Source organism: Canis lupus, chromosome 9, assembly GCF_048164855.1.
Source record: "Canis lupus baileyi chromosome 9, mCanLup2.hap1, whole genome shotgun sequence".
NCBI classification, from domain to species: domain Eukaryota; kingdom Metazoa; phylum Chordata; class Mammalia; order Carnivora; family Canidae; genus Canis; species Canis lupus.
The window spans coordinates 37,012,957-37,026,172 of NC_132846.1; the positions used below are offsets into that span (position 1 = coordinate 37,012,957).

The 13,216-nt window shown below is 37.4% G+C and overlaps 1 protein-coding gene across 7 annotated transcripts in view; it reads right to left on the reverse strand.

Moving 5' to 3' along the window:
• Window positions 1-6,326, reverse strand: part of C9H14orf39 (chromosome 9 C14orf39 homolog) — an 81,723-nt gene extending 75,397 nt beyond the window's left edge. The window contains exons 1-4 of one of the 7 annotated variants that reach the window (XM_072838820.1): window positions 6,145-6,326; window positions 5,210-5,266; window positions 5,059-5,115; window positions 1,465-1,591 (exon numbers count right to left, since the gene is read on the reverse strand). In XM_072838820.1, the coding sequence (XP_072694921.1) occupies window positions 1,465-1,591; window positions 5,059-5,115; window positions 5,210-5,258 (233 nt within the window). In that variant the 5' untranslated portion in view covers window positions 5,259-5,266; window positions 6,145-6,326. Of the gene's footprint in view, window positions 1-1,464; window positions 1,592-5,058; window positions 5,116-5,209; window positions 5,267-5,762; window positions 5,921-6,144 lie in introns of those variants that run through there. The other 6 variants (XM_072838819.1, XM_072838816.1, XM_072838818.1 and 3 more) reach the window with 6 other exon arrangements.
• Between the last annotated feature and the right edge of the window lie 6,890 nt (window positions 6,327-13,216).

Genomic DNA, 13,216 nt, shown 5'->3' on the forward strand with positions numbered 1-13,216 from the left:
TAAACATAATTCCAGTGTTGGCAAGGGCATGAGGAAACAGGAACGCTCATACACTGTTGGCCAAAGTATGAATTAATATAATCCTTTTGTGGAGAGAAGTTTGGCATTATCTATCAAATGTTTAAATATGCATACTCTCTGATCTAACAACCACACTTCTAGACTCATTATACAGCAACAGGTCTATAAATGTGGAAGGATACCTGTACAGGTTGTTCATAAGAGGGAAAAACTGGAAACCTAACTGTCTATAATAGGAGAATGATTAAATTTAAAATAAACCAAGACTATATCCTATGGAGTTGTTAAAGATTGAAATCTATACATAATCATTACATGTATAGTATCATTTACAGAACATAATGTTGATTTTTTAAATAGTAAGTACAGTATGATCCCATTTTGTAAAAAGAAATACATAGATAGATGTACACATAGTTTATTTAATAATGACATTGAATTTTTATTGAAAAATGTCTGAAAAGATAGCCAGAGCCATTAAAAATGATTACCTATAGGGAAGAAGACAGGGTTGAGGTGGGAACTGCAGGCAGAAAATAACTTTTTACTCTACACATTTATATAGTTTTTAAATTTTTATTCTAGGTATGTATTATCTTTATAAAAGGGAAAATCAAAAAAGACATTAAAATTTTGAATAAATATTTTTAAAACAAATATGATTCTAAAGTATAGTAGTTAATACAAAGATAACGGTCTACATAAAGCACAGAAAACTAACACATTTTATTTTCTTAATATACAATAAAGTTCCATTAGTTAAGCCTCTGTTTCAAAATGTTTATGTCTTATAATAAATTTAACTACTATGTTCCAGAACCTGAAGCCATGTTGAAAGAATTCTTAACATACTGAATATTTTTACTTTGAAAAGGAACTTATTTGAGTCTAGATTCCCCTAGATAATGATCTTAAAAACTCAAAGACAGAAATCATTTCAACTGTACTGACCTAATTAATAGGAACTTTATATACTGAGCCTATATGGTTCAAAATTCTGTAGAATTCTGGAGTTGGAGCTGTATTAATTAGAGAGATCTTACAGCACTTCTACTTTTCTTTTGATTTTCCTATGATCCCTTTTTACCAAAGCATGTAGCGAAGCAATTTAAGACCTGATTATTTAATAGTACAAAACACTACTTTAAAGCAACAATGTCTTCAATTATAAATGATATAAATTATAAATAACAGAAACCTTGAATAAAGAATCTAGTGACAGGGACACCTGGGTGGCTCAGTGGTTAAGCGTCTGCCTTTGACTCAGGGCATGATCCCAGAGTCCTAGGATCAAGGCCCACATCGGGCTTCCTGCATAGAGCCTGCTTCTCCCACTGCCTGTGTCTCTGCCTCTCTCTGTGTGTCTCTCATGAATAAATAAATAAAATCTTTTTAAAAAACCTACTAACAATTACTGAAAGTTACTTTCTTTCAAATACTCACTTACTACAGTTGTCTTTGATCTCCTTACTATGTTTACAGTAATGACCAATTTCCTCATCTGTTGTATTTATAGTTTCATGTATCTTACAAATAGTTGCCTTGTTTTCTTTAATATCTTCAAAGCATTCTGGAAAGGAGAAATGTTTATTTTCTTAAGGTAGAAATCATAAACTCAAAATTAACAAATACAGAGGAAAAAGGGGTATAGCAACTGACCTAAAAGGAGGAGAATTAGAGAAAGGAGAAGAAATGAGGACTGAGATGGGAAGACCCAATACTAAAAAGCACAGAACCAGAACCAGGCTTGCTCCTAGATCCAGAAGCAAAGGATTTGTGTTTGGGACAGAAGAGAAGTACATCTGAAACTAATAGTATACTAGAAATTAACTGACTGGAATTTAAATAAAAACTTAAAAAAGAAAGAAATGTCCCTGTTCCTTATCTTTAACATAAGAGAGCTAGATTAAGTGACATCTAAGATCAATGGCATCTTATGACAGTATGAGTTCATGTAAATGTTTAGTCTCATTTAGCTGATCTTGGTTTTGACAAATATAAAATTTGTCTTCATTGATTCCATGTCAACTAATTATTAAATGCACCTTCAACTCACTTATTTCTTTGTTACTAGGGAATAAATACAAAAATGCAATTTCTTAAAGATTAAAATAAAGCCTTAACACTACATTCTTTTTTGTTGCAGAATGTTAACCAAATTCTACATTTTCAGAACTGTTAAGAAATTAATAATGACATCTAAAAGATTTATTTTTATTCACTTATTTAAATTCAATTAGTTAACATATACTGTATCATTAGTTTCAGAAGTAGAGTTGTTATTCGTCCATGTTTGTACCCTCCTAAACGACCATCATCCAGTTATCCAACTCCCCAGCCACCTCTCCTCTAGCAACCCTCAGTTTGTTTCCTATTCTTAAGAATCTCTTATAGTTTTCCTCCCTCTCTAATTTCATATTTTTTCCCTCTCTTCCCCTATGATCATCTCTTTTGCTTCCTAAATTCCACATATGAGTGAAACCATATAATTGTCTTTGTCCAACTGCCTTATTTCACTCAGCATAATACCCTCCACTTCCATCCATATCATTGTAAATTCCATCCTTTTTGGTGGCTGAGTAATATTCATATATATATACATATATATTTATGCATATATATGCATATATCTCACATCTTTTTTATGCATTCATCTATCAATGGACATCTGACTTCTTTCCATAGCTACTAGGTACTTACCACAAAGATACAAATATAGTGATCCAAAGGGGTAGCTGCACCCCAATGTTTATAGCAGCAATGTCCACAATAGCCAACTATGTCTAAAAAGATTTTTAAAATTCACTTAAATGATCCAAAAATATATAAAGAACTTATCAAACTCAACACTCAAAAAACAAAATATCTAGTTAAATAAACAGAAGACATGAACAGACATTTTTCCAAAGAAGACATACAGATGGCTAATAGTCACATGAAAAGATGTTCTACATCACTCATCATCAGGGAAATACAAATCAAAACCACAATGAGGGCAGCCCTGGTGGCGCAGCGGTTTAGCACCACCTGCAGCCTACGGCGTAATCCTAGAGACCCTGGATGAGTCCCAGGTCAGGCTCTCTGCATGGTGCCTGCTTCTCCCTCTGCCTGTGTCTCTGCCTCTCTCTCTCTCTGTGTGTGTCTCTATGAATAAATAAATAAATCTTTAAACAAAAATTAAAAAAAAACCCACAATGAGAGATCACCTCATACCTGTCAGAATGGCTAAAATTAACAACAGATGTTGGCAAGGATATGGAGAAAGGGGAACATTCTTATAATGCTGTGGGATCGTAAACTGGTACAGCCACTCTGGAAAACAGTAAGGAGGTTTGTCAAAAAGTTCAAAATAGAACTACTCTGTGATCCAGCAATTGCACTACTAATTATTTTCCCAAAGGATACAAAAATACTGATTCGAGGGGTGCCTGGGTGGCTGTCAGCTAAGCAATGAACTCTTGGTTTTGGCTCAGGTCATAATCTCAGGGTTGTAAAATGGAGTCCTGGGTCAGGCTCTGTGCTGGGTGTGGAGCTTGCTTAGGATTCTCTTTCTCTCTCACTCTGCAACCCCCTCACCCCTGCACATTCTCTTTCTTAAAAAAAAAAAAAAAAATTCGAAGGGGCACATGCACCCTGATGTTTATAGCAACATTATCAACAATAGCCAAATTATGGAAAGAGCCCAAATGCCCATCCATTGATGAATGGATAAAGATATGGTGTAGGGGCACCTGGATATAGTCAGTTGGGCATCTGACTCTTGGTTTCACCTCAGGTCTTGATGTCCATGTTGTGTGATTGAGCCCCCCAAACAGCTCCATGCTCAGTGTGGAGTCTGCTTGAGATTCTCTCTCCCTCTCCCTCTAACCCTCTCACTCATGCTGTCTCTCAAATAAATAAATAAATCCTAGGGATCCCTGGGTGGCACAGCGGTTTGGCACCTGCCTTTGGCCCAGGGCGCGGTCCTGGAGACCCGGGATCGAATCCCACATCGGGCTCCCGGTGCATGGAGCCTGCTTCTCCCTCTGCCTGTGTCTCTGCCTCTCTCTCTCTCTCACTGTGTGCCTATCATAAATAAATAAAAGTTTAAAAAAAAAATAAATAAATAAATCCTAAAAAAAAAAAAAGATGTGGTGTATATATGCAATGGAATATTACTCAGCCATTAAAAAGAATGAAATCTTGCCACTTGCAATGACACGTATGCAGCTAGGGAGTATTATCCTAAATAAAATAAGTCAGTCAGAGAAAAACAAATACTTTATGATTTCATTCACATGTAGAATTTAAGAAACAAAACAAATGAACACACAGGAAAAAAAGAGAGAAGCAAACCACAAAACAGACTCTTAACAATAGAGAACCAAGGCTTGCTAGAGGGAGGTAGGTGGGGGAAATGGGTTAAATCAGTGATTGGTATTAAGGAGGATGCTGGGGATGAACACTGAGTGTTGCATGTAAGTAATGAATCACTAAATCCTACACCTTAAACTAAAATTACACTGCATGTTGACTAACTGGAATTTAAATAAAAACTTGAAACTACAAAAAAAATAAATTTAGAAATAAAATCAATGGACGCCCAGGTAGCTCAGCGATTGAGTGTCTGCCTTCGAGTCCCGCATCCGGCGTCTTGCAGGAAGCCTGCTTCTCCCTCTGCCTGTATCTCTGTGTCTCTCATGAATAAATAAATAAAATCTTTAAAAAAATTTAAAAAGAAATAAAATCAAAAAATTCACTCGTTTGAAATAACCTGTTATTTGAGAAAAATAACGTATTTTCAACTGTGCTTAATTAAGTCATTATGTCTGCTTAAAGCAAAATTCTTCAATGCAAAATCATTGAAGGATGAATACAGAAATTTAGTACTGAAAAGCTGTAATTAGGGCAAACAGCTTAGTATTAGTCACTATATAGAACTGGCACAAAAGTTAAAATGCCAACTATAAGTTATCCTAAACAAGGCAGATGTTTATTGTCTTATATACCATAAAAAATTTAAAAAACAGAATAACTTTATCATGCAAAAAGACTTACTATTAATTCGTTGAATCATATCTCCTTTGGTACTTATATCTTGCTCATACTGGAAAACTAAAAAAAAACAGTAATTATTTTGTGACTTCATTGTTAAAATGTTAAATGATAATACAAATAATTACCTATTTCTTTTTCATTTTATACCTACCAAATTCTAGCAAAAGTCTGTCCAAACTGACAAAGAGGCTGTCATTCATCTTGAATACTGTATTTAAAAAAAGAAAAAGAATTGTTAAGGATTTTCTGAAGTCATATACAAAATAGCATATATTCGTTCGGTAACAACCTTTTTAACCAGGCATTATTACAGAAAAATGTGGGGGGAGCAAGCAGTGAGGAGGCGCGAGACCCCTTCAGCCCAGGACTGGGCACAGCCCTAGTAAGGCACTTAGTGAATAACTTGCGGAAACTCGCTGCAGGACTGAAACATCTGGGGGCGCGAGCGGGGGGAGGGGCCTCATAATCCTTCATACGTGGTATTGCAACATTTCGTTGAATTTCTGGAGTGCACAGACACCAAGACTTCTCTAGAGGATATGACCTTTAAAATGAATATTATCTCTGAGGATGTCCTTTCTCATTTCTCAGCGTTTGTGCTACTACGCCTTAGCAAGATCCCTAAGGAAAGTCCTTAACCGACACCAAGGTAAAAAAAAAAAAAACAAGGAAGAGGGCTAATTTACACTTAACGAATTTCCCACCAAAAAATCTAAAAAGTGGAGGTTTCCACAGGACTGCCAAGCCGCGTTACAAAATACGCCCGAGGCGGGACTCGTATTACCCGTCACGCGCAGATTCGAGGAGCCGTTTTGAAGCGCGAAATTCGCTCACGAGCCCCACCCTCGCGGCCTAGGCGCTTCCCCTCACCCGGTTCCCTCCCCGCCCTCCGGCCGCGCGGAGGCGCCCACTGCTTGGGGCGGCTCCGGGGCCGCGGGAAGGGGGAGGCCGCGCGCCCGCAAGCCCCCCACGCGACCGCTGCGCGAACTCCGGGGACGCGGCCCGTCAGCCCCTCAGACCCCTCAGACCCCTCAGGCTCGCCGGCCCAGGGACGAACTGCCGCACACAGCTCTCTTCCCCGCCCACCTCAACGGCCCCTCGGGGACCCGAACGTTCAAACCGTCCCTTCTCCGGGTCCCTCAGCTCCACTCAGGGTACCGGCGCGGCGTCCTGGACGCAGAAGCCGACACCGAAAGGAGGGCGGCCGTCCTCTTCGGCGCCACGCAGCCCCGGGAGAGCCCGCGGAGCCCGCGGCGGGAATTGCAGATCGCGCTCCGGAGCGAGATCGAACTCCCCGCGAGACCTGCGCCGCGGCCTTCGGCCTGCCTCCCCCGGCGAAGCGCGAGCCGAGCTCCCTGGAACCCCCGGAGGGGTGGGGAGGCGGGAGCCCTGACAAGAGGGACGGGGGACCCGTCAGGGATTCTCCTGTGGCCTTGAAGGCAAATGCTGTTTTAAGACTATTCATTCCTCTCGTGACAGAACAGTTTAAAAAAGTGTTTTGAGAGAACGGCAATAAAAATTGGTAATTACTGTAACGTGAAAGTTAAAAAAAAAAAAAACTCGAAATCAATCATCGGAATTCAATTTTGCATTGAGCATTTTCAAAGCTTCTTTAAAAGCAAGCGTGGTAATTCAAACACATTTTCGTTCAACAAACATTGAGTGACTCGTTTGTGTAGTTTCAACTAAAATGCACGTTAATATTTTTTGTCGAATTGCTTAGCTTTGGATAATTTGTGCTCTTAGAATTTGTCAGCATATCCAAAGTAGAAAAGAGTGGAGAAAAAAAGTTATTTAAGCAAATTAGCCCCCAATTGTTTTAATTATTGGTATATTTCTGGTAAAGACATTTTTAATACTAAATGATCTAAATAATTGCCTCAATTCGCAACTCAAACTCACAGATTATGAAAATGAAAAAGAAATTTTCAGAGGTTTTTCTTGCTTATATACCTCAGATTATGTGTGCATAACTGACTTTATTATGTGATGTAAAGTTGCTCATTAGTATTAATGATAGTAAGCCGTCAAAACGAAGTTTGAATGATGTAAGAGATTTAACAGCTTTATTCTTATACTTGTTTATGACATCTGTTTGGGAAGGCATAAGAGCATAAATATGAAAGTTAAACTTATTTAGATTTGTTGGTACTACATTGCTATGACTGTCAAGACAATTTGGTAGGTCAAAAGAGTTGATTCAGTTCAACTTAAAAGTAGATTTTCTTATAAAAATCTGTGGAAACCTAGAAACCCCACCTTGCTGACACCTGAAAATAAATGTGTTTGCATTTAAATTCACATTATGCATATCCTGATTATTCTCACAAAAATACAACTGCATTCTACCAAAACCACTACTACGGATTCCATTCCAAAAAAATTCCTTCTGGAAAGCAATGAAAATGAAGAAGTTGATTTTGGAACTACTAGAGAGTTTGATTTTATTTTTTTAAGGATTTTATTTATTTATTTATTTGACAGAGAGCACAAGCAGGGGCAGCAGCAGGCAGAGGGAGAAGCAGGCTCCCAGGTGAGGGGCCAATCCCAGGACCCTGGGATCATGACCTGAGCCAAAGGTAGACACGTAACAGACTGAGCCATCCAGGTGTCCCTACCGGAGAGTTTTAAATAACAAATTTTTTTCTTCCTTCTATATTACCCCAATAAAATATACAGCACCATTTGAAAACTTACAGACCACTGACTCAGGTAAACACTTATCCTAACAAATCATTTTCTGGGAAAGTACTCCCATAAAAAATCCTTTCCTACCTATTATTAGCACCTTCCTCTTTGCTCCAGACATGCAAATCAGAAACTGAAGAAATTATTTAAACCTGCTCCCCATTCTAATTGTACTGTATTCTTTTTCTTCCTTTCACTTCTAAATCTATCCAACAGAAACACATCTCCTATTTACTATTGATTTCCACTCCTTTCCCCGTTGACTTTTTAAACTCATCTGCTATCCCCATCACATTTAGCTGCTTTATCAGATAATCAATAAAATATTTTACCCCAAATCTAATGGTCTTTTCTCAGTCTTATCCCCCCACCTTTTTTAAAAACTTCCCCATCTTTGGTCCTATTAAAAGTCTTTGCAACCCTGACTTCCAAGACACTAGTCTCTCATAGTTTTCTACCTCTCCTACCCGCAGTTCTGATTCTGCTTTCTACTTCTTTACTGTTTACCATCACTACCCAACTATGGACTCTTATCAAAGCCTTTTCTTGAACTCTGCCCTTCTCTATACTCTTTTCTTTGGATTATTCATTCTAATGACTTTAGTTATTTCTGTGCTTTAAATTCCCAAATCTGTATTTCTGGTCCTATCTTCTTATCTGAGAGTTATATAAATATTTACGTTTACATGCTTTTCCATCAATCTGGGTTCAATCTGATCCAAATTCAAAGTCATCTCTTCCTTTCCCTCTAACACATCTGTCTCAGTAGCACAGTTATCCTCCCCCAAAATCAATTACATGGAAAGTTGGTATCTTTTATGACTCATTACTCCCTTCATCTCTTGTAACTATTCACAAAGTCTTGTTGATTTTTTCTTTAATATATCCCTCATATATATCCAATCAACTTCATAAACCGTTTTTGTAGGCATACAGATATGGATTCAACTTCTGGTTCTATAATTTCTTAAGTTAAAGCATTGGGCAAGCTTCTAACCCAAGCTTAGTTTCCTCAAATATAAAATGAGAATGAGTAAGTCTAACATCTTTGTGTACCTGGCTGACTCAGTTGGTACAACAGGTAACTCTTGATCTCAGGATTGTAAATTTGAGCTTCATGTAAGGTTTAGAGAATATTTAAAAACAAAACAAAACAACAACAACAACAAAAACCCAGCATCTTGACTTCTGAGATACAGTATTTACCTGTTTTTTCTATTTCTAATAATTGATCTCTTCTTTCAGATTCATCTTCTACTTAATCACAAAATGTTATAAATTCCTTGGGCTCATTCCTAGCCCTTTCCTTATTCTGTACTCTACATTAAAGTAATTCATCCCTGCACGCAGCTTGCTCTACAACTACTATACAGATGACTCACAAATGTAAATCCCTAGCCCAGACCTCTAGTATCAATCCACATCCTTAGTGGCAAACAACAGAAGGTGATTGTAGCAGATTTAAGCAAAAACAGAATTTGTTTAAATGATATTGCCTATCACAAAATCCCCAGAATAGCTACAGAACCAGACTCAGAGGCAACCTAGCAAGGAGCAATACCTAAATTCATATCAAAGAATTGGAGGTCAAGACAACACAACCACAAAGCACTAAGGACTATAGTTTTTTCCACTACCACCAGCACAAGATGCTTCTGTTACCTCTACTACCAAAACTGCCCTACAAACTTGATCTTATTTTAACTGCCACCACTGACAGAGGAAATTCTTCCCAGGGCACACTTCTTTGTGTCACTCCCAATTCAAAATTTGGGATGGGTACATTTGATTTGGGGAAGCCTAGGCCACATGCTCCATCTCTTGTTTCCCTAAGACTGAAGGTAAAAAATATTCTCTAATTATAAGTGAATCTAAATGCTGAGAAGTAAAAAAAATAACAGAAACTTTCTATGATACCTATCCTCTGAGTTGCAGATGTAAATATCTTAATTGCCTACACAATTAGCCAAAACATAACTCATGTTTTTCCCTCCACTAATGCTGGGCCTTTTTTGTTATCTCTCTTTCCATAAATATGACCAGTGTCCATTTGTACATGCCATAAATCTAGGCATCATCATTGACAGTTTTCCTTTCATATCATCTGCCATATCTAATCTACCTCTTACATATCTTTCAAATCCATCCATTTCTCTCCATCTCAATTGCCACTATTTTAGTCCAGGTTGCCATCATTCTCTCACCTTGATTATTAGAATAGCTTCCAAACTAGTTTTGCTGTATATCTACTCTGGCCCTTTAGTCCATTCTTCATTCATCTTTCAGTGGAGTGATTTTAAATGCAAGTTTATTATTCTCTTTTTCTTTGTATCTGTCTCTGTCTCTCTGTCTCTAATACACACACACCTTAAAACACTTCAATGGCAATGACTTTCTATTATTGTTCTGAGGACCAAATTGTTATTATGGCTTGTAAGGCCCTTTATGATCCTGTCCCTATCTACCTCTGCTTCTTCATATTATACCAACTCTTATTTTCTTCCCTGGAATCCAGCTTTATAGACCTTCTTTCAGTTTTTAACATGTTCCTTTACAGACATTGTACTTGCTGGCTGCTCAGCCTGGAATGCTCTATCCTTCATTTAATAAAATCCTAACTCTTCAAATCTCTATTCAAGTATCATAGCCTCGTAATGCTCATTATAAACTCTCAGAGTTCATGTATTCATCCTTCATAGCCTTTAACATGGTTATAATTCTACATTATGTAATTATTATATAAATATCTCTCTCATCCATTATATTTTAGATTTCCTAAGAACAGGCCCCATCCCCTCTGTTACCCCTCCCCCAATACACAAACACTTTGATAGCCACAAAGAATAATCCCAATTCAATTCACATGCAATTATAAGGTATTAAATGGCACCCCATTCTAAGAACAGTCCTTATAAGGGAAAACAATCATAGAGGAGGAAATAAAGCAATTTGAATTTGCTAACACAAATTTATTTACATAAATGGCAATCAGGTCAATGAAAAATATAAAAAGCTTAAAGCATGCCCAGATTTTCAAATATGCATGATGAAATTTACATTTTATTATTAAATTTACATGTTAATATTAATTAAAACAACCCTCTCTCCTTTATTTCTTCATCTGATCCCTTGTGGTAAGATTAGATCACCTTCCTGGCCACATTAGGTTTGTACTTTCATCACTTCCTTGAATTACCACATCAATAAAATACGAGTAGTTATTTGACAACTCTGCTCTGTTTTATTGACTATAATCCTAATCCTAGTAGGTTTCCTTCTAAATGCATGCAAACCATATTAGGCAAATGCAAACAAACAAATGAAAACAGCCTTTTTTGTTCCTGTAGATCTCAGAGGCACCATTTAATGTTAATTTGACCCATTCATTGTTTTACTGTTCAGGTATCTTTGATTCTGGTTTTGATGCAATCCTATTTCCCTAAGTATATCTACTTACTTCTAAAATCCTAATAAGTGAGATCTTAAATTCTAACTTACCTCCCTTATTCTATCCTTCATGTCACATAATTCTTTACTTTTATTCCTTTTTATTCACCATTGTACGCCCAACATCTAGCCAGTGCCTGACACAAGATAAACACTCAACAGATACTTTAATGAATGAATGAATGAGAAGTGCTAAAGAAATGGTTTTATCATTTCATATCAGGATTACTATAACAGACTGGGGATGATCCAATCCCTTTGATCTATCTTATATTCTTCCTATTCCATCTGACAACAATACTGACTTTTCTTGCATCTATGTCCTTATGGTATCCATCTAATTTGAAAGAAATTAATGATTATATTTTCCTCTCCTTCAAATTGGAATGTCTGTACTATTTTAAGACCTTCTATAATTTGACCTCGATTTTATTTCCCAACAAAATCCTCTCTTTTTAGCAGCCCAGTTCTCTCACTGATCCATGAAGACACTATGTTTATTTAAGCCTCCATGGCTTTGTGTTCAATGTTCCTCTCAACTGGAAAGTTTCTTCTTGACCCAATTAAATCAGTTGTAAAGAAATAAAGGCTTAGGACATTCAAGAGTCCCTTCTCAGACAAAAAGAACTCCTCTATCTTAACAGAAACCAATCACACTATGTATCTAGCTATCACAGGGCTCATCTCAGGGATGGACATGTGACCAGGCCAGGAATGGCCTGGCCAATCACAGTACCCCATCCCCCGGGCCAGTCTTTCCTTAAATGGTATGTGCAGAATGATAAAAGAAAAATGTCTCTCTAAGCTACTGAGCTTCAAAAACCTTGTAACGCTGGAGCTACTCAGTGTCCTTCTCTCCACATGGAAAAACCTGCCCTATAATGAAGGCAACAGAGACAAAAGCAGAAACAAGATATAGAAGAGTCAACTACTCCCGGACTTCCAGTTCTATAAGTCAATAGATTCCCTATTTGTTCATGATAGTCTAAGTTCAGTTTATATTGCCTGCACTTATATTTAAATGCAGAAAAACAGAGATGATAAAATTTTGTATCATTACATATGCCATTTGAAAATTCATTGCATTGAGTTCCCAAGCATCAAAGTTCATTAAATTTTCTTTGTTTAGTTTCCATCAATTAATTATAATCATGCCATGTTTTAGTTTGTTTCATATTTGGTCCATGATTTCTTATACATACTTTGTTTTTCCTGGAGTTTCAATTATACTTTTCCCCACCTATAAAGAGAAGAATCACATATCTTCTTCACCATATCATTAAACACCTCAGGTGCCTTACTACTTGTTAAATGTACTAGCATAATTTCTAAGCTCAGAATAAGCATAAACACTATTTTGAGAGACCAATACCTTGCCAGGCTAATCACTCAATTTCATTACAGACTATTTCTTAGGCTTCAGTCTGGGTGCATTCACAGGAGTAAGAAGGGATAACAGAGTCCATTTACCACGGTCCTGCTCTGGATAATTTTTCAAGCTATAACTTCATTTTCTTTTTTTTTTTTAAGATTTTATTTATTTATTCATGATAGAGAGAGAGAGAGGCAGAGACACAGGCAGAGGGAGAAGCAGGCTCCATGCAGGGAGCCTGATGTGGGACTCGATCCTGGGTCTCCAGGATCATGCCCCGAGCTGAAGGTAGCGCTAAACTGCTGAGCCACCCAGGGATCCCTATAACCTCATTTTCTGCTCCTCTTCCCCTTTTAATTATCTATAACTACCAACTCAGGGAGATTCAACAGAAAAACTTCCTCATTCATTTTATTTTATTTTTTAATGAAAATTTTTTAAAGATTTTATTTATTCATAGAGACAGAGAGAGAGGCAGAGACACAGGCAGAGGGAGGAGAAGCAGGCATCATACAGAGAGCCTGACGTGGGACTCAATCCAGGGTCTCCAGGATCACACCCTGAGCTGTAGGCGGCACTAAACCGCTGTGCCACCAGGGCTGCCCTCATTTTAAACAATAGTAAATATTCATTATTGTACAATGCTGTATA